At 34.8% G+C, this 22,208-nt stretch overlaps 1 protein-coding gene across 1 annotated transcript in view; it reads right to left on the reverse strand.

Annotated features, from left to right (window-relative positions):
• CNTNAP4 (contactin associated protein family member 4) overlaps positions 1-22,208 on the reverse strand; it is a 241,399-nt gene that overhangs the window by 37,468 nt on the left and 181,723 nt on the right. Inside the window, exon 15 of the mRNA XM_025426897.3 lies at positions 17,292-17,419. Coding sequence (XP_025282682.3) covers positions 17,292-17,419 — 128 coding nt within the window. The remainder of the gene's footprint in view (positions 1-17,291; positions 17,420-22,208) is intronic.

Below are 22,208 nucleotides of genomic sequence, written 5' to 3' on the forward strand. Positions count from 1 at the left end.
CACACTTCACAAAATTACACCTTCAACTAACTGTTTTCATTAATGGGCTTTGCAATTTTCTAAACTGGCATTCAAAATATTCTCTACTAATTAAAGATCAAGATACTATTTAGTCTGTGCTATGCTGATCTTCTCATGAAAATGCTCTTTTCATTCAAAATTACCTTTGCTTTGCTTGTAATAGTGAAGTAGATAAACAGCAGGAAAGGGCTCTCAAAAACTTTAAAATATTCACTATAAGGAGAAAATATGTAAAAGGTTGGGGTATAAGTTAAAAGGTCTGAAAAAAACACTTATGTGGACTATAGCTTTAATTATAATTTCTACCCACATGCAACTTCTTATCTTCACTTTCCCATTCATCTTGTTGTTGTTGTATCTACAACTTTCCTTTTGAAAAAATACTGTGGGACACATATAGCAGACGGTATGGGAAATAAAATACAAATGCAGTGGCATGAAGTGGCAGGAGTGAGATCCAAGTGGCTATGTGTGGTTGATGAGAAGCACTATCAGAGAAATGAGCTGTGTATTGCTGCTGCCACCAGCAAGCTCTCGACACATCAAATATAAATATATATCTCGAGTTTTAAGCAACTGTCTCTATACGCACTCACAGCATTGGTTAAAATTCTATCTAAATTACTTTCCTGGAAGACGTATTGATCCACTAAAGTTAGAAAACAGTAATTTCAAAACAATGGTTCATTATGTTAGCAGGGAACAGATACCTAGAGTTAAAAATCACAAACTCGACTCAGCCTCTATCTATTCCTTAGATTTTAATTTATTTTTCTATAAATTCTGGACCAAACAAGCAGTGGTTGTATCTATTTTACTTTTTCTGTTTTTCTTGTGGACTTGATTCAAAAGTCAATTCTCAGCTCATCTGTGAACAATTTTAGAGCTGAATTTATTCAGCTGAGAATATACTTTGAGGGCTTTTTTTCCCCTATAGCCAAATGAAACTGTATATTATCTGAGTTTGCCAAGCCTAGTCCTTATTTCCATTTTACAGCTATTTCTACGCTTAGACATTTTGATCTCTAGGAAAGAATGCAAGAAAATGCAAAATATCAAGTCAGGGATAACAACGCATTTGTGTTCTTAAAAGTTATTACCTGACCTATTTCTAGAAGGGATTAAATACCTTCTGTTGAAATGTGCTACACATGAAAATTAAAGTTGTAACTTTAAATTACAGAATATTATTGAATCTTATACATTTGGTCAGATTAAAAAGAAGAACACAGAATTCCTTAAAGGTCTAAATTAGATAATATCATTTTAAGACATAGTATTTCAATTGTTTCATTTTTAAATCACAACTAACCCAATAAAGCATCCTATCGAAAGGCTTCAGGGGACTGGCTGAAACAGTAAAACAATTCTTTGAACTGCTGCTATCTTTACAATGAATGCTTTTATAGCAATGAAAAAAAATGTATTACCTTAGGTAGCTTAAACATTGTCACACACGGAATTGTGCCTATTTTGTCTAGTTAGCAAACCTCATTGTACAGATTCACAATAGGTAAAAAACCAGAGAACATCTTATTGGAGTAAGAAATTGCTGCTAATTCAAAACAATCATAAAGAAAGCAAAGGCCAATATTTCCATGTTCAAATAATTCTTACGGCATATGATACCTCAGCTCTGTACAGACTGTGCTTAGAAGCACCCGGAAGAATGTGAACTGCCTCAGAGAGGAGGGGAAAGAGCAGGAGGCAGAGCAGAGCCCAGCAGGCAGGCACCAGCAGGAAGCTGCAGGTCTTTTGAAGAGAGAGTTCCTGGCTAAGGTGGTTTAAAAATCCTTAAGAGGCACCCCTAACGGATTTGAATGCAATCACTTGCTCGATTAGTCAGGAGAGTTAAACCCCTTTTATTAGCCCAACAAAAACAAATCATGATGTGTTATTCTATGTAATTAATAATTGTAAATAATTTTAAGTTATTAATAATGAACATGTTTTCAATTAAATTCAGTATAGGATACCAAATATTTGAAATGATTCCTTTGGGAATTCCACCTTTTATCTTTCCAAAATTAAAAATAAATGTAGTGGCTAATGGGATCCATACTGTTATTTGCAGAGAAGAAGATGATGTACTAAGGATTTAATTCCATACACAAAGTAAAAAGAGCTCATTTAGGGAAATTAACTTAGTAGAATGTCAAGATTAGAAGTAATTTTAAAAATATTCCTTTTGCTAAACTTTTTTTTATCACGAATGGATTATCCTTTAAACATAACAGATTTATAGAGACAGAAAGTGGAGCAGTGGTTTTCTAGGACTGAGGAGAAAAGGCAGGTGGAGAATTAAAGGTGCTAAGGGGTGCAGAGTTCTTTTTGGGTAACAAAAATGTTCTAAAACTGATTGTAGTAATGGTTACACAATGCTGTGACTATACTATAAGACACTGAAAAGTTAATTTTATATACATGAATTGTATGGTATATAAATTATATCTCAATAAAGCTGTTTTAAAAAAAGAACAGAATTTGAAAAGCTATTATTTTTAAGGCACTGTGTTTTACTTTTAAAAGCAGAATGTATATGACATGCTAACCCTACCTTTCTTTCTTTATTGAGATATGATTGACACGTAAAGAGCTGTACACATTTAATGTATATAACTTGGTAAGTTTGGTAACACTACCTTTCTTTTATTTATTTATTTATTTATTTATATTTTTTTAACACTACCTTTCTTAAAGGTAAATAGAAACACCAAGGCAAGGGATAATTTACTAGTTAAGTGGATCTTTCTGAATGTGTAAGACTCATTTTAAAGAGCCAGAAATACAATTTCTTTCATTAGAATTTTTGTTTTGAGATGACTATAGATTCTCATGCAGTTTTAAGAAATACTACAGAAAGATTTTGTGTACCCTTTAGCTAGTTTTCTCCAGCAGTAACATCTAGCAAAACCATAGTACAGTACTGAAATCAGGATGTGGACACTGATACTAGTCAAGAGGCATGACATCTGTATCACTGTAAATACTCCTCATGCTTCTCTTTTATAGCTGCACCCACTTCCCTCCTGCCTTCACCCCTAATCAGTTCTCCGATGTCATCTAAAGAACATTCTATAAATAAAGGCATACAGTATGTAGTACTTTGAGATTAACATATTTTTCACTCAGATTTACTCTCTGAAGATATACCAGGCTGGTGTGTGTGTCAGTAGCTCATTCCTTTTTATTGCTGAGCCATATTCCATATATGGAAATTTAGTTTAACCATTCTGTTGAAAGACATCTGGATTGTTTCTAGTTTTCAGCTATTATAAACAAAGCTGCTGTGAACATCTATGTGTAACTTTTTGTATGAATATAAATTCTCAGTTTTCTGGAATAAATGCCCAGGAGTACAATCCCTGAGTCATATGAGAGTTGCATGTTTTACTTTTTGTTAAACTGCCAGACTCCTTTCCAGAGTAGCTATATCATTTACAACCACACCACCAATGTGTGAGTGATCAGGTTTCTTTATCTCCTGACCAGAATTCAGTGTCACTCTCTTTTTTCAGCCATTTGAAAGGTATGCAGTGACATCTCATTGTGGTTTCGATATGCATTTGCCTAATGGCTAATGATTTTGAGTATCTTTTTGTGTGTTTGCCATCTGTGGTCCTTTGGTGAAATCTCTCTCCCTGTCTTTTACCCATTACATCTTTGGCTTGCAGATGGCCACCTTCTCACATGGCCTTTCCTCTGTGCACAGGTGGGAAGAGAGAACTCTCTGGTGTCTCTTTCTCCTCATATTAAGGACACCAGTCTAATCAAATAGGACCCCACCCTTACAACCTCATTTAACTTAAAGATCTCCTTAAAGACCCTAATCAATACAGTTACATTGGGATTAGGGCTTCAACATATAAACTTTGGAGGTGATGAAACAATTTAATCCATAAAATTCATATTTTAATTGGATTATTTTTTTACACTGTTGATTTCAGAGGGTTATTTATATATTCTAGTTACTAATCCTTTGTCAATTCTCAGTCCTCATCTTACTTAACCTATCAACAACAATTAACATAGCTGATTATTTTCCCCTCCTTGTAACATTTTCTTCACTTGGATCCAGAAATACCGATACTCTTTTGCCTTTCTCATTAGTGCTATAATTCTGTTTCTTTCTTTCTTCCTCCTTACCTCCTCAATCTGTTAGTATTAGAATGCCACCAACCCTTACTATTATGCTTCTCCATCCACAATAACTCTTGCTGGCCCACCATCTCATGGCTTTAAATATGCTGATGACTTACGAATACATATCTGAAGACTGGAACTCTCAAATGAACAACTCCACATCTCTACCTGAACACCTCCATCTCAACTTTAATATGTTCAAAAACTGAGTTCTTTATATTCTTCTGCAATTCCTTGACTTCTCCTTCTTGATTAATGCCAATTCTGTGCCTCCAATTGGTTATTAGACCAAATACCATGGTGTTATTCTTGACTCTTCCGCGATCTACACTGATCCATCAGCAAACTGTTTTGCCTCTCTTTTTGAACTATTCCCATACTTCAACTATTGTCATTGTGCCCATGGCCCAAGCCACCATGACCCCTTGGCTGGAATGGTATATGGTCTCATAAATGGCCTTCTTGCTTCCACATTTCCTACTAAATCTCATTAAAATGTAAATTAGATCACACCAATCCTCTACTCAAAATTCTCTGTTTTCCAGTCTCACTGAAGTTAAAAAATAAAGACCTCTCAAAACCCTCTATGATTTGACTACCAGATCTTCTAATGTCTTCTGGTATTCCTTGTTCACTCTGCTGCGCACATTTCAACCACCTTGCTCTTCCATGAATATACCAGCTATACTCCCATCTCTGCATGGATATTCTGGCTTCTTCCTCTGTCTAGAGTACTCTTTCATAGATATACACATGCCTTGCTCCCTTATTTCCATCAGATTTTTATTCAAATGCCATCTTCTTCGAAGTTTATGACCATTCTATTTAAATATTTCAATCCCACACCCCCTCACCTCATTTATATTGTCCTCACAACACTTATTAGCATCTATTATACCATATAATTTACTTATATATTGCCTATCACCCCCCAAGAGAACTCAAGCTCCAAAAATGCAGATACTTTTGTCTATTTTGTTCACTTTGTGTGCTCTCTCTCTCGGGATGTGGGGAAGGCATAGTACAATGTATGGGCTCAATAAATATTTGTTGAGTGAAATTATGAGATTTCCTTGGAAAAGTAGCAATAAGAAAGGTTAATCACTCCCAGTTTGGTTGTATTGTATGTATCTCAATAAATACACTCGAGTTCTTTGGTAAACAAGTAGAAAGAGGGGAGCAGAAGAGAGAGAAGGAAGAGGAAAAGGAGGGAAGGGTAAAAAAGTGAATAAATCTCAGGAAAATTAAATAAAGAAAACTAAAGGAAAGAAAATAAAAATATAAAAATTAAAAAGAATGTCCTAATGGTACAGGATTATCAGACAAAGTGGAGTTTGCAAAATCATATGATTATCTGTTGAAATGGAATCGATCTCACTCTTTTTAATGGTTTACATGTAGTCTGTCAAATGGAACAGAACTCTGTCGAATGGAAGAGAAATTAACCAAATCACTAGTCAATATCTTTCTCCAGTCTATGAATGTAACTTCTGCAATGTTATTTATTGCCTACATGCACCTTTGATTATTTAATGCATTTTGGGCAGCTGTGATTTCTCAGACAGCTGAACAAGTCGATGCAAACAAAATGAAAAAACTAATTTCATTGACAAGAATTTCTTAGAACAAGAAACTTAGAACAACCTTTTCTAACTATGGAAGTTTTGGGGGGTTCTTGTGACATAAAATTTTAACACAATGAATTAACTAAGAAATACATTGAATAAAAAGTTAGAAAAATTCAAATGCCAGAGTTGAAAAGACTACTTTGTTCAAATTAATGAACCGAGAGCAGAAATTTAGATCATGTTTGCAACAACCAACTGCTTTAAACTTTTCTGTATTTTACCACATCATATCCAATTTCAGGAAAAATTGATGCCAATGCACAACACTGAATGCATCCTTGTTAGGTTACTGACCTTTAGGGGAAATTATTCCTTAAAGTATTTGGTTAGAAAAAGCCAGTCATCTAGAAGGTGAAAAAATCAGTTTGGCTTCAGAATACAGCAATAGTCAATATCTGAAGACAACGGAGCACTGTCCACAAATTTCTGAGAGAAGGAAAATGTAAGTAGCCTACTTTTTTTGTGTTAAAGCACCAGGCAGACATTCTCAAATTTGAAAAAAATTTGAGAATAAAGCACATGCAAACTCTTTTGAGGAAAAATAAAAATAAAGCCCTACTTTGTAATGAAATATCAGCCAAAAGATATCTAGAAAAGCTGTGGAAGACAGGATGACTGCATCTCTCAGTGCAGACAGAAAAGGAGGATAATATGTACAAATGGAGAAAGTCACAGTGTGATACCCACCCTCCCAGCAAATGTTATACCAGCTTCTAAAAAGTTCAAATGTAAGGTTACCTTATAACCTAGAAGTTCCTCTCCTAGAAATATACTCAAGATAAATGGGTTGTATAGGAGAAAAGAGAAATGACAGCATATGTCCACAAAAAAATCTCATACACATATGTTCATAGCAGCATTATTTATATTAGCTAAAAAATGATACCAACCCATTGACTGATCAATGGGTAACCAAAATGTAGTCTATCTATACAATGGAATATTATCCGGACATAAAAAAATAATGAAGTGTTGCTACATGGTACAACATAGATAAATCTTGGCAATAGCATGCTAAGCAAAAGAAGCCAGTCACAAAGGCCACATATTCTGTGCTTTCATCTACATTGTTGTTGACTGGGAAAGCATCCTGTTGGGGGGTAAATGTTGTTGACTAGGATTGGAGTCAGAGTGGGAGGGAAACAGAGAATGTTTGCTCAACGGGACTACATTTATTTTTCAAGTGATGAAAATATTCCAAAACTTGTTATGGTGATTGCTGCACAACTCTGTAATATACCAAAATGATTAAATATACTAACGTATGATGAGATTGTATACTTTAAACAGGTAAATTGTAGGGCATGTGAATTATTTCTTACTAAAGCTTTTACCAAAACAATAATATAAAGTTAAACCTGCAAAATTTGGTTTAGAGTTCTGAGGCAACAGATATTCCCAAGCACATGAAAACTCAAGAAATTCAACACTCATGGGTCTTTCTGGAGGAAAAACAGAAAACACCAGCTACCTGACAATGCAATCCAAGAAGAAATAAATCAAAATAAAAAATCATTCAAGAATAGAGAGGCTATGATGATAAACTAGTGGCTAGCATTAAGAATAAACAACTATAGATATAACAGTAAAACTAGAAAAAAAGGCAGGTGAGGGAGAAAAAGGAGAGGACAAATGAGTGTTACTTTTCTCATTTTTCACACTAGATCAATACTGTCTAAAATTTAAAAATGAGTTTAATATGAAACCTAGTGACTCTCTAGCCTTTTAAATTTTTATCATCTTTTCTTAAAGTTTAGTGGGATCATTCAAGTTGAACATATATTTATGAGATATATAAATAATGTAAAGCAATCCCCTTGGCTTCAATTTGGCTTCTTCTTTCTCTGTCAATTTCTATTAATAAAGTTTTGCAAACTTATTTCTCAACCTCTGTTTCTATTTCTTTTTTTTTGTCTAGAGTGCTTCTCAACCTGAGGCAGTTTTGCCCCCAGGGGACATTTGGCAATTTCTGGAGACATATTTTGTTGTCACAAGTAGGGGAAAGGTGCTACTAGTGAGTTGGGATCAAGAATACTGCTAAATGTTCATCAGGGCATAGGACAGCCCCCATCCATAACAGGCCAAATGTCAGGAACACCAAAGTTGGGAAACCCTGCTCTAGAAATATCTAGCAATGTCTGGAATAGTATGCACTGGCATTAATCATTATTTCTGAGCTGGGTGACTCTTGATGATAGACATACTCTTTTCTTTGACATTTCTATATATCTTAAAATTTTGAAATGACTGTACCAATTAAGTCATTAATATTTAAAATTTAAAACAATAAAGGTATACATGTGTATAAAATTGCTACAAAAGCATATTATATGGTCTTGAGAATTATCAGGATTGTCGGTCTCAGTAAGTGGAAATCTCTTGAAAGCATTAGCGAGAATGTTCCCTCACATTTGTGAAGCTGCTTGAATATCAATTACTAGCTATACTAGAAGTCAGAACAGAACACAAAACGAAGTAGACCACAAAATATTTTTTCTCCAAGCAGCAGAAAGTATTTCAGTTTTATAAAGGCATGTGTTATTAGAAGAGTGAAAATAAAAAAATAATTAATATTAAGTAAAATCATGTACTCATTTGAAAGCAATTTCACTGCCACTAGTCCAAGTGTACTGACGAGAAATGGTTCAGATGGAACTAGATACTCTGTGTACCATGTGATTTTTCAATTGGAATAAATCTTTCAATATTGTCTAAACTCTTTTCATTAAAAGTATATGTTTGCACATCATTTAATTGCTTATACAATCAAAAACTTATTCCTGTCTCTTACAAATAATTCAAGGCTATAGGTTTCTTGAGCTGTATATGATGGATCATTCTCATTCTTTCATAAACTGCTATTTATTGATTATCTTTCATGCAACAGGTAATGTACTAGGTGCCAGGAACACAGTAATAAATGAGCAATGGATCTGCTTTTGAGAGGCTCAAAAATAATTAAAAGCCAGTATGAAAAATAGATCTTTGTAATTTGTTCAACATTCTTTGAAAGTGTAAGACTAGGTCCTCTAGAGACCTACGGGAGGCTTCATGAGGAAAGGTTGGAAACTTGAGTGTGACAGCTTTCAGTAAAAGGCTTGGGGAAATTTTGCAGATGAAGGAAAGCAAATGAAGGGGCAGTGGAGCCGATGCGATCAGCAGTCCGTGAATTTTCTTTCTGCTGCAGCACCTGCAGAAGTAGGGAAGGGTCTCTATAGATGTCCTCCTGATGAATGTCAAAAAACATTTAACCCTGTGTGTCAATAAAGGATGTCCACTCTTTCTTCTTAGCATTTGGAGAGAGTTCTGAAGACACTGCAAGCACAGCTGGCATGCTCTTTAGCTAATTTTTATAATGCTGAAGTTGAGGGATTGAATACCAGTCAAGAAGACTTTGGCTGGGACCTCAAAATAAGGATGTTCCCACTGCTTCGGGGGAGGAAGGAAAGTACATGGGTAAGCTCTCTCACTAGATACAACCTCTCTATTAATTAACCAGTAAAACTCAGATGTTTTCCTATGATTCTTTCCTTTGACTCTTCTGCCTCTCTAAAGTTAATATTAGTCAGAAACATATTCAGCAGGAATCTGAGTGTCTTGGACAATAACCATGCTACTAAAACCTTTCTTGTTTTATGAATTTATTTCTGGTATTTGTGAATTGAACAGTCGACATACAATGTTACATTAGTTTCAGGTGTACAACATAGAGATTTGACAATTCTATATTATGCTATGTTCACCTCAAGTGTAGCTACCATCGTTACCCAGCAAAACTATTACAATGCCATTGACTATATGCCCTATTCTGTCATTTTTGTTCCCATGATTTACTCATCCCATAATTAGAAGTCTGGTCCTCCCAGTTCCCTTTACCCATTTCACCATACCCTACCACCCTCTCCTCTGGCAACCACCATTTTGTTCTCTATAGTTATGGGTCTGTTTCTGTTTTTTGTTTTGTTTTTTTTTGTTTTGTTTTGTTTTTTGTTTTTTTAGATACCACATATAAGTGAAATCATATGGCATCTATCTATCTCAGTCTGAGTTATTTCACTTAGATAAAACCCTCTAGGTCCATCCGTGTTGTCACAAATGGCAAGATCTCATTCTTTTTCATAGCTGAGCAATAGTCAATTATATATATGGATATATATACTGAATATATAATATATACTGCACATATATTTTATATATATATATATATAAACATACACACATTGCACCTTCCTTATCTATCGATGGACGCATAGGTTGCTTGTATATCTTGCTTACTGTGAATAATGCTGCAATAAACATAGGGGTACATATGTCTTTTCAAATTAGTGTTTTCATTTTCTTTAGGCAAATACCCAGTAGTGTAATTACTGGATAATATGGTAATTCTATTTTTAATTTTTTGAGGAACCTCCATACTGTTGTGCACAGTGGTTGCACCAATGTACATTCCCACCAACAGTGTACAAGAGTTCCTCTTTTTCTCCACATCCTGGTCAACAGTTGGTATTTCTTCTCTTTGATACTAGCCATTCTGACAGGTGTAAAGCGATACCTCATTGGGTTTCTGATTTGCATTTCCTTGATGATTAGTGAAATTGAGCATCTTTTCATGTGTCTATTGGCCATCTTTATATGTCTTTTTTTTTTTTTAAGGGAGAAGAGAGCATGCACATGCAAGCAGGGGGAGGAAAGGCAGAGGGAGAGGGAGAGGGAGAGAGAAAATCTTAAGCACGCTCCAATACCTGCTGGAGCAAAGCCCAATGCAGGCCTCAATTTCACGACCCTGAGATCATGAATTGAGCCAAAATCAAGAGTCAGACACTTAACCCACTGAGCCATCCAGGTCCCCCAGTCATATTTAAGTCTTCTTTGGAAAAATGTCTATTCCGGTCCCCTGCCCATTTTTGATTGGATTATTTGGGTGGTTTTTGTGTGTGTGTGTGATTTTAGTTGTATAAGATTATTATATATTTTGGGCATTACCTCTCATCAGATATATCACTTGCAAATATCTTCTCCCATTCAGTGTATTGCCTTTTTATTTTGTTAATGGTTTTCTTTGCTGTGCAAGTGAAATAAGTCAGACTGAGATAGATAGACGCCATATGATTTCACTTATATGTGGTAAGTAAAAAGCTGTGCAAAAGCTTTTTATTTTGGTATAGTCTCAATAGTTTATTTTTACTTTTGTTTCCCTTGCCTGGGAAGACATATCTAGAAAAATGATGCTAAAACTGATATATAAGAGATTACTGCCTGTGTTTCTTTAAGAAGCTTTACTGTTTTAGGTCTCACATTCAGGTCTCTAATCCATTTTGAGTTTATTTTTATGTATGGTTTTAAGAAGTGGTCCAGTTTTCCCAACACTATTTGTTGAAGACATTGTCTTTTCCCCATTGAATATTTTGCCTCCTTTCTTGTAGATTGACTGTACAAGTGTGGGTTTATTTCTGGGTTCTCTATCCTGTCCCACCGATCTATTTTTGTGCCAATATCATACAGCTTTGATTACCTTTCTAGTATACTTGAAATCTGGGAATGTGATACCGCCCACTTTGTTCTTTGTCAAAATTGATTTGGCTATTTGGGGTCTTGTGGTTTAATACAAATTTTAGTATTATTAGTTCTAGTTCTATGAAAAATACAATTAGGATCATCATAGGCACTCCATTGAATCTGTAGATTGCTTTGGTATATGGATAGTTTAACAATATTAATTCTTTCAATCCATGAGCATGGTATGTATATCTTCATTTGTATGTGTTGTCAATTTTTTCATCACTGTCTTCTAGTTTTACGGTATTTTTTAAGTGAACTAATTTTTCAATTATGAAGTTTTCATCCTTTGTTAAAAAAATGTACCATTTTGATGACTGATGTTGATAATAAGAAAGGTTATCCATGTGTGTGGGCAGGGGATATATGAGCAATCTCTGTACTTTCCTTTCAGTTTTGTTATAAATTTAAAACTGCTCTTTAAAAAGTAAAAAACACCATAACTATTCATAATAGCAGTTGTTTTTTTCTTTTTTTCTTTTTTGCAGTCAGATGTACTGCAGGATCATTTACATGTAATAAAAATGATCCTTTCATTGGGGAGGAATTTTGACAAAAGCACAAAGCCATGAGACCACCACCACAGTCAAGATATAGAACACATCTTTCATCTGTTCCCCTTTGCAAAATTCCTATCACTTTGAAGCTGTTACAGAGATCCTTTTTGCTTCCATGTTTTTGTCTTTTCCAGAATACCTTAGACATTGAATCATCCAGTATGTAGTATTTTACATAAAGGCTCCTTTCACTTAGCATAAAGCATAAAGCACTTGAGATTCATCCATGCTGTTGCATGTACCAATATTCCATTTCTTTTTATTGTTTAGTAGTATTCCATTGTATAGTAAGGATATCCCACAGTAAAATGGGAAGTTTATTCATTCACTAGTTAATTGACATTTGAATGATCTGCAGTTTTAGGAGACTATGAATAGAGCCAATATAAACCTTTATATAAAGGTTTTTCATTTATCTTGTGTACCGAGGAATGGGATGGCTGGATCACATGGTAAATACGTATTTAACCTGTTAAAAAAAAAACCTGCCAAACTATTTTTCAAAATGGCTCTAACATTTTGTATTTGTACCAGCAATGAGAGTTCCAGTTACTCTGCATCTTCACCAGCACTTGGTATTTTTTTAAATTAATTTTAATCATTTTAATGGTTATATATTGATATCTCATTGTGGTATTGTTTTACATTTTCCTAATGACTAAGGATATTGAGAATCTTTTTATGTGTTTTTTGAAATCTGTATATTTTCTCTGATGAAGTGTATGTGCAAATGTTTTGCCCATTTCTTAATTTGAATTTTTTTCTTATTATTGACCTGAGAGAGTTCTTCTGCCTATATCCTAGACACTAGCCTTTATCATATATTGGTATATATATGATATACTAAAATATATATATATATATATATATATATATGTGTGTGTGTATACCTATTTACATATTTATTTTAGTGAAAGAAAGACAGCTGAGCAGAGGGAGCAGCAGAGGGAGAGAATCTTAATCAGGTTCCCTGCTAAGAGCAGAGCCCAACTCAGGGCTCAATCCCAAGATCCTGAGATCATAACTTGACTTGAAATCAATAGTCAGACTTAACCGATTGAGCCTGCCAGGTGCCCCTCAGATATTTATTTTGTAAATATTTTTTCCCAGTGTATGCATTTTATTTTCATTTTCTTAACAATGTCATTTTAAAAGCAGTTTTTAAATTTGCTGAAACTCTATCATTTTTAACAATTTTATGTATCATGCTTTTGGTGTTGTATCTAAAATATCTATGCCTAACCCACAATCACTAAGATTTTTTTCTTATATTAAAGTATGTTATAGTTTGTGGGTTTACATTCAAGTATATGGTTAATTTTGAATTATTTTTTGTATGCAGTTTGAAGTATGGGTTGAGAGTTTTATTGGTTTTTGTTTTTTTCAAATGGGTTCTCATTATTTCAGCACTATTTCTTGAAATGGACTATTTTTTTCTCCATTGAGTTGCTCTGGCAACTTCTTAAAAAACCAATATATTCTAGGCTCTCTATTCTGTTCTATCAATCTATTTCTCTATCTTGATGTTAGTCTCACATTGTTTTAAATTCTGTAGTTTTGTAATATGTCTTACAATCAGTAGTATCAGTCTCAAACTTTGTTTGTTTTATTTTTCAAAATGTTTTAGTCTAGTTTCTTTGCTTTCTACACATGTTTTAGAATAAGCTTGCTGATTTCTGCTGAAAAAAAAGGAAAAAGAAAAACACTTATTGGGTCTTGATTGGGATTGTACTGAATGTATATCAATTTTTTAAAAACCAACAACAATATCAAACCTTTTAATCCGCAACTATCATATATTTTTTTAAGATTTTATTTATTTATTCATGATAGACATAGAGAGAGAGAGGCAGAGACACAGGCAGAGGGAGAAGCAGGGTCCATGCTGGGAGCCCGACGCAGGACTCGATCCCGGGACTCCAGGACCACACCCCGGGCCAAAGGCATGTGCTAAACTGCTGAGCCACCCAGAATCCCCAACTATCATATTTTCATTTAGTTCTTCTTTAATGATTTCTCATCAGTGTTATGTAATTTTATATTTATGCCAAAGTATTTTTTGGTGCTACTCTAAAAGGTACTTTTAAATTTCAACTTAGAGTTTTTATTAAGAAAATACAGAAATAAGGGGCACCTGGGGGTGGCTCAGTTGGTTAAGCATCTGCCTTCAGCTCAGATCATGATCTGGGGCTCCTGGGATTGAGCCTCGCATCCCACTTCCTATTCAGGGAGGAGTCTGCTTCTCTCTCTTTCCCCTCTCTTCCCCATCACTCTTTCTCTCTCTCTCCTTCAAATAAATAAATAAATGATAAGAAAATACAGAAATATAATTTATTTTTGAATATTGACCTTGCATCCTATGACTATGCTAAATTCACTTTAAAAAAAAGAAATTCTTACAAATGTCCTACCTAGAAATCGGTATTATTTATAAATAGAACATTTTATATCTTCCTTTCTGATATACATGCCTTGAATTCCTTCTCTTACTGCATGTGCTAGGACTAGAAGTATGATGTTAGATAGATGAGAGTAGGCCTCCCTTTCTTGATCCTCATCTGAGAGGGAAAGCATTTCTAGTCTTTGATTATTTGATATTAGCTGTCAGATTTTCATGGGTGTCTGTTAAAACACTAAGGATGCTCTCTTTAGTTCCTACTTTGGCTTTTATCATAAGAAGAATGTTGAATTTTGCTATTAACTTTTCACATATATTTTTAAGAAATTCATTTCCATATTCATAAGTAAATAAATTTATTAAGAACAATGATATTTACTAATTTTTGTGTCTGCAGCACAACTTTAACAGTGGCTTTATCACTCATATCTGCTGTGCTTTAGGCTGAACACCTAACAATGTTATCTATGACTTCTGACATTGCACAATAATAGCAGCAGTCCCATGGGATTTCATAATCACCTGCATTTGATACAAAGATTAAAGAAGAACTTAGAAAAAGACAGCATAAATTAATTAGGGCTAGGCTCATATTTGGGACTAGTAGTTCTCATACTCATTTTTGTTTATTTGTCCTGCTTTCTCCAGGCTTCTGTCTTCTTTCCTACAAAAATATGGCTAGATAAAAAATTTTCAACATGTTTGTGTGAGAAAACCTAAATGTCATTTTTTTTTCAATTCTCATCTTTCCATTTTTCTCTCAAAGAAAATCTAAAACTTCTTTGTTTCAGTGAAGGTTACTAGCATCCTGACTGCCTCAATCAATGGTCCTACTGACTTTATTTAGATTAGAAAGCTAGAGATCAACCTCACACCCCCTCAACCTTAACTCCCATCTAGATCATACCCAATTTCCCTCTTTATGTGAGTCCCTTCCATATACATCATGCCACTGTCTGGTTCAAGTCCTAATCATTTTCCCTGGTCTTGTATCAAAAGTGACTTTTTTGGTCTTTAGATTTATATCTGGTCTTCATGCTTTCAGTTGGATCATGAAGATTAAGCTATTTCTCAGCCTTAAATTATTCAATGTTCAGGTCCTAGTGGCCTTCAGGATAGTTAGGAAAGTTTCCATATACCTTTCTTCTGCTTACAAGGCCCACTGTGCATGATTCTATATCTGGAAGCCTCATAGCTACAGTCTATCTCATTTGGAAAGAAAAAAATGTGCCTAGGGTACAGATCATTGTGGGTGCAGATTTCCCATACAGAAAAAAAAAGGGGCATTCATTGTTCTGTAGCCATTGCTCTTCTGATTGAGAAAATAAGAAAGAGCCCTCCATGAAGAGAATAGTCCTATGACATGTGAGGATGAGCCGCAAGCCAAAATATAGATGTTTAAGACAAGGCCAAAGAAACTCTCAATTACTGTTTCATTAATAAGTCAGAAATTATTTAGCAGGTCTCTAAATACTTAAACTATTTGTAAATCCATACACCTCTGCATCCCCATGGTCACAAAAGTTTAATGTTCTGGTTCCTCAGCCTCAGCACTATTGACATTTTGGATCAGATCATTCTTTGTTGCAGAGGGCAGTCTTGCACATTGTAGGATATTTAGCAGCACTCCTGACGTCTGCCTCTAGAAGCCAGAAGCATTCAACCCCCAACAATTGTGACAGCCAAAAATGTCTCCCAATATTGCCAAATGTCCACTGATGGAAAAACTGCTTTGCATGGAGAATCACTGCTTTAAGTGAAAAGGTGCTCTGTGTGTTTAAGTTCATGGCAGGAAGTGTGTAAGAAAGAAGCCCTAAGGACGAGTGGTAGTGACCTCAGTCAATGAAGAAATGAAGACACTTCCCCAGGGATTGTGGCAAATGGAATAAGGGGGAAGGAGGAAGCCAGGCTGGGTCCCTGCAGGGTTAATATCAGAGCCAGCAGTGAAAACTGAGTGTGACGTGTACAACAATTTTCTATAGTCACAAAATCATTGTACTCCCCTGGATGCATCCTGAGTTTACAACCTCATCTCTTTGCACATAATTTTTCTCTCCAAGCAATATCCTATGTCATCTTCATGTGATTGTGTGAGGCCTACTGGCAGAACAGGAAGTAGAGATGCTAAAGATTAGGGATGGTAGGTAGAATGGCAGACAGTCTTTTACAAGTATATATAAATTTTTATAGGCCAGTATCATCTTTGCTTTTTAACTAAGCAACTTCTGTTATGTATCTCCATAAATCCACTGCATTGTTAGATCATCTCTTATCTCTGCCTATGTTGAGCCCCTAGAATAAAATTTTATTTTAGGGTATACTTTTAACGTAAATAAATGTTTCTCCCATTTCCATTTTAAGTCCTGGAAATAAAGCATAAATAATTAATGCCTCAGGCTCCATATGTATGAATACATATGTTCATTTCATTCCCTGCTGAAAATAAATGTTTTCTGTGAAACTATATTTGAATTTTAAAATTCTGGTTTAGGGTCTTAATATATTGAATACACAAAACAGCATGTGCCATTGATTTAGAGTAAACACACAGACACACAAACTGGAAAAAAATGAGATTAAAAGTTGAAATATGCTTTATAAAACTGGCATTTGATTCTATTGATGCTCTAATTTCACCACAGGCCCAACAGTAGAAAATTCACATACATTCTTTACAATTTTATGAAGCACTGAGGCTTTCCTATATGGATAATGGCATGTAGAAATGTAGGAATGCTGGGATATGTTTATAAACCCATCAAATTGAGATGCCCAGTGGTTTCTTTTCTCTTTAAATCTGAACAAACCTTGGCATCAAGCATTTATTACAGGGTTTTGCACTTTATAGGGTACATTATTTGTTGGCTGACCAAAAGAATTACTTCAGACACTGCTCATGCGTTTTCACGACAGAAGTGTGATTAATTATTATATGATAGAAACAAGATTCTTCCTCAGCAATATTTTTAACCCACTGCCACTACTTACTATCTCCTCGGCAGAGTAGAGGCCCAAGTTTATAAGCTGCTTCTGAGTGCGGTCGACCTGTGTCCGTAACCACTATCTTCCTTACTGGCAGATGTTCCTTATAAGAAAGGAATCCAGTGTCATTGGTCCTAAAAAACAGGAACAACAAAATTTTTTAAATTACTCTGATTAACATAAAAATAAAACAAACGATAGTCCTTATTGCGTTTCTTTTTTTTTAAGATTTTATTTATTTATCCATGAGAGACACAGAAAGAGAGAGAGGCAGAGACACAAGCAGAAGGAGAAGCAGGCTCCATGCAGGGAGCCCAACGTGGGACTCGATCCTGGGACTCCAGGATCACACCCTGGGCCGAAGGCTAAACCCTGAGCCACCCAGCGATCCCACCTTATTGCATTTCAAAGCCAAGATATTGAGCTAATCTTGCACATACAAAAGAGCAAGGATCAAATTGCTCATTTGAGCATATGAAAACATGGCCACATATTAATGTCTCCTGTAGACTGAGTATAGTTGGTGATTTTAAAATTCAGTTGACCAGTTTCTTTGTTTTAAGTAGAATGGTTATAGAGAGGTGATCATTTCATAATGTATATAAGTATCAAACCACTAGGTTGTACTCCTGAAACTAATATAATATTGTATGTCAATTAAAATTCAGTAACAAAAAAGGAATAGAAAATAAATACACACAAATAAATGATTAATTACATTTAGTATAATGACTGATTCTGTGTTTTTAGATCTACCAATTTCATATTTGTTTTATTTTTTCCCATAGGATTTCTTGTATTTCTGCTCCCTCTTTTGTACTTCTCTTGGTTTGCTCCATATTTCCTTGTATCCAATTTTATTTTTTATTCACTTTTTAGCTAAATGTCTGTTTATAGTATTTTAATATTTGCTTTACGGATCCTTACATAATGCATTTTTAATTCATCCACTTTAGTTAGATTTTATGTTATATTACTTAATACAAAATCTTAAAAGCTTACTACAGGATAATATGTTTAACTTTCCCTGCCCCTGCTTTCCCCCTCCACATACCTGTTCCTGTGTTATTGCTGTCATATATTTTAAATCTAGAGGTCATAAATGTTGTAATTAAACAGCAAATCTTAATTTTTAATTAAAAAAGAATTATTAATTCTTAATTAATTCTTAATTATTATTAATTATTTTATTATTAATTATTAATTAAAAAGAATTATTAAAAAAGAATTTAAAACCTTGCTTTTGTATTTATTGACATATTCATGATCTCCAGTGTTTGTCATTCCTTCCTGAAGACCTGAGTTTTCATCTGGACTTATTTCTTTTTAGCTTGTAGGATTTCTGTTAGTATTTCATACATTACTGTCCTGTTGGCAACAAATACGGCATTTGTTTAATTTGAAAAGAACTTTATTTTATCTTCATTTTTTCTTTTTACCTTCATTTTTGAAATACCTATTTGTTTAATATAGAATTCTAGGTTGACATTGCTTTCTCTTTTATTTAGCACATTAAAGATACCATCCCATTGTCTTCTGACCTGTGCTTCTGATGAGAAGTCACCTTCATTTATATCTTTGTTCCCCTGAATGGGGATCCCACCAGATCTATACAACCTGGATGCTTTTAAAATATTTATTTTGATCATTGTTTTTTTTTTTTTAAAGCAATTTGAACAATTAGCCAAGGTGTGTTTTCTCTGTTTTTCATTCTGCTCCAGATCCTCTGAATTTCCGGCATCTGTACACTGATGTATTACTATCTACTGTGGCATAACAAATTATCCTAAAACTCAGTGACTTAAAACAATATTTATGATCTATAGTTTCTGTGTGTCAAGAATTTGGGCATAGCTGAACAGGATACTCTGGCTCAGAGTCCCTCCTGGGCTACAACCAAAGTGTTGGCAACAACTGCAGTTGTCTCAGTGCTTGACAGGGGAAGGATCTGCTTCCAAGCTCACTCAAGTGGTTGGTTGTTGGCGGTAGTCTCTTCCTTGCCAGCAGATGGACTGAGGGCCTTGGATATTCACTGGCTGTTGGCTGATGGTCATCCTCAATTCCTTGCCACATGGGCCTCTCCCCAGGACAGCTGGCACAATGTGGCAGATTGCTTTATCGAAATAAGAGTCAGAGAAAGAGTTGCAAGGAAATCAGAAGTCATGGTCTCTTGTAACCTAATCTCAGAAGTGACTCACATCCCTTTTATCATATTCTATTTATTTGAAGCAAGTCACAAGGTCCAGGTGACACTCATGGGGAGGTTATTACACAGTGGTGTGAATAATAGGCAGTGTGGATCATGGAGGGCATCTTGGAGACTTGCTACCACAGATGTTTTTTAAACAAATTTCAGAAATTTCCAGCCATTGTTTCTTCAAATAGTTTTTGCCTCATTTTACTTATCCTTCAGGGACTCCAATTTCTTGCCTGTTAAATCACTTGCAATCTACAAAGATTCTGTTAATTTTTCTTCCAATCTCCACCAAACCTAACCACCATGTTCTTCATATTAAATCATCTTGATTAAGTTATCTTTGGGTTCATTAAAGATTTCTTCTGCTAGATCTTATATTCAAACTGTCCACTGAAGTTTTCATTTCAGATGTTGTGCTTTCCTATTCCAATATTTACTTGCTTCTTGAAAATACAGTTCTCATTTATCTGCTCAGTCTCTTCACTCCTAGTGGTTATTTTACCTTTAAGTCTTCAAGCATGTTTATAATAGTTGCTTTAAAGTTTTTGCTCACTAGTCAAACATCAGTGTTCCAGGGTTTATTTCTAATAATGACTATTATTTTTCTTTTCTTTTTTTTAATGACTTATTTTTCTTGACTTTGGGTCAAATTTACTTTTTTGGAATATGTAACAATTGTTATAATATTCTCAATATTATGGGTGATACACCGTAGAGACTCTGGATTCTGTTATCATTCCCTTGGGACTTCCTTTTTGTTTTCACAGACAGCTAAATCACAGTCTTATCACAATAAGTTGTGGAGGTTTGGTTTTGTACTCCCTTAGGTGGGCTGGCATCAGTTCTGTTCTTAGTTTTCAATCATATTCAGTTCTGGTGACACGGTCTTTACTGTGAAGACATGGGCCTTCTGTCATTGCTATAGAAAGCTAAGGAGTTTACAAGCCCGTCTCAATTAGTGAGACTTAAACTCCAAATTCTGTCTCCCCTCTGGTAATAGCCACTGAAATGTTTCTAGAACTTGTTCAGTTTTCCAGCTGCAGCTGTCTGTTTGATTCCTAGAAACCTCCCCTGTGTATGTACATTTCGGGGCAGCCAAGGATCAGAATGGAGTTGGTGGAGCGACCTCCATCCAGCTAGCTTTCTTTCTGCAATTTCCACTCCCGCATCAAATTTAAGTCACTTCGGCAGCCCCAAACTCTGTCCTCTGAAATCTCAAGCCAAAAAAATGCCAAAAAAATCTAGTATCCCCTCAGCATCCTAACCACTTCATGGCATATGGTCTGGTCAGTGCCCTCATGGGAAAAGGCATGTAAACACTATCTCATCCACTTGGATTCCCTTCTTTCAAGGGTCAAGGTCCTCCAGCCCTGACAGTTTCTAGCTGTACTTGGTTGTTCCTAATTTTCTTCAAGTAGGTGTTTTTATAAATACATCTCCTGGGATTATAAAGGTACCTGAGGAAGGTTAGCTCTATGCAACCTACTTCACCATGGGCAGAATGTAATATACGAGTTTCAAAATCTTATTTTTAAACATTATGATGAATAATATGTTATAAAGGCACTGGAAAATTATTGATGATTACGTTATTTTTTCCCCTGTTAAGCACTGCTATTAACATTTTATGTGCATTTTAAAATACACTATTATTGTGTAGGCATGTGTGTGTGTGTGTGTGTGTGTGAAGGCAGTGAAAAAAGAGTGCCCTGCAAAGGAAGTAGATATTTTGAAAAATTAGAGCTCGAGCAAGTAACACAGTTTTCTTCATACCAAACATGTAACACTAAAAGTATAATATGACTCCATATAGCTACCTCCTTTTAGGGTATTCTAAACGAATCTGTCTTTTTAATATAATATAGCCCTGATGTTTGCCAAGTAAATACATAAGAGTATATAAATTCAAAACATGAGCTCAATTAACATCAGACTATGTTACTGAAATTAAGTACATTCTGTAACCAAATCAATCATATTTACAGCCAGACTGATGATTAGTATTTTTAAAAATAATTCTTATGTACAGATCCAGTTGCTTAGTGATGTAAGATATGCATATGGTATGTTGAAGTGTGAAGAGGAAAGTTGAGAAACATTTCACTGCACAAATAAATAAAACCAATGTACATTTCAATTCTAATCTCAAACATAATATCTTTTTTAACTTTTCAAAGGCAAACATATACATAAGACTTCTCTTATACTTAAAATAATATTTCAGGCTCAGTTTTCAAATCCCTAAATGTCTTAGACTTCCTTTTTAAAGATATGATAAATAGAGGGGCACCTGGGTGGCTCAGTTGGTTAAGTGTCTGCCTTCGGCTTAGGTCATGATCTCAGGGTTCTGGGATGGAGCCCAGAGTCAAGTTGGGGTTCTGTGCTAGCAAGGAATCTGCTTATCCCTCTCCCTCTGCCCCTCCCCACCTTGTGCTCTCTCTCAGTCTCAAATAAATAAAATCTTTTTTAAAAAGATATAAATAGAATATTAATTCTTTGTGGCATGGTTTGTCCTTAAAAAATGTTCAAATAATTGTAAGAAATTCCAAGTTTACATGTTTAAAGGTTTTATAGGCAGATTATTGAAAAAATGTACTTTAGTAATTGATGGCTATAAATATATTTTGAGAATAATAGAATTCTTAATTACATTTATTTTTAAAGAGAATGATAACTGACTTACAATGAAGAGGAAACATGAAACAAATGCTTCTATTCATCCTAGT

The sequence above is a fragment of the Canis lupus genome, chromosome 5 (genome assembly GCF_003254725.2).
Source record: "Canis lupus dingo isolate Sandy chromosome 5, ASM325472v2, whole genome shotgun sequence".
Lineage (NCBI taxonomy): Eukaryota > Metazoa > Chordata > Mammalia > Carnivora > Canidae > Canis > Canis lupus.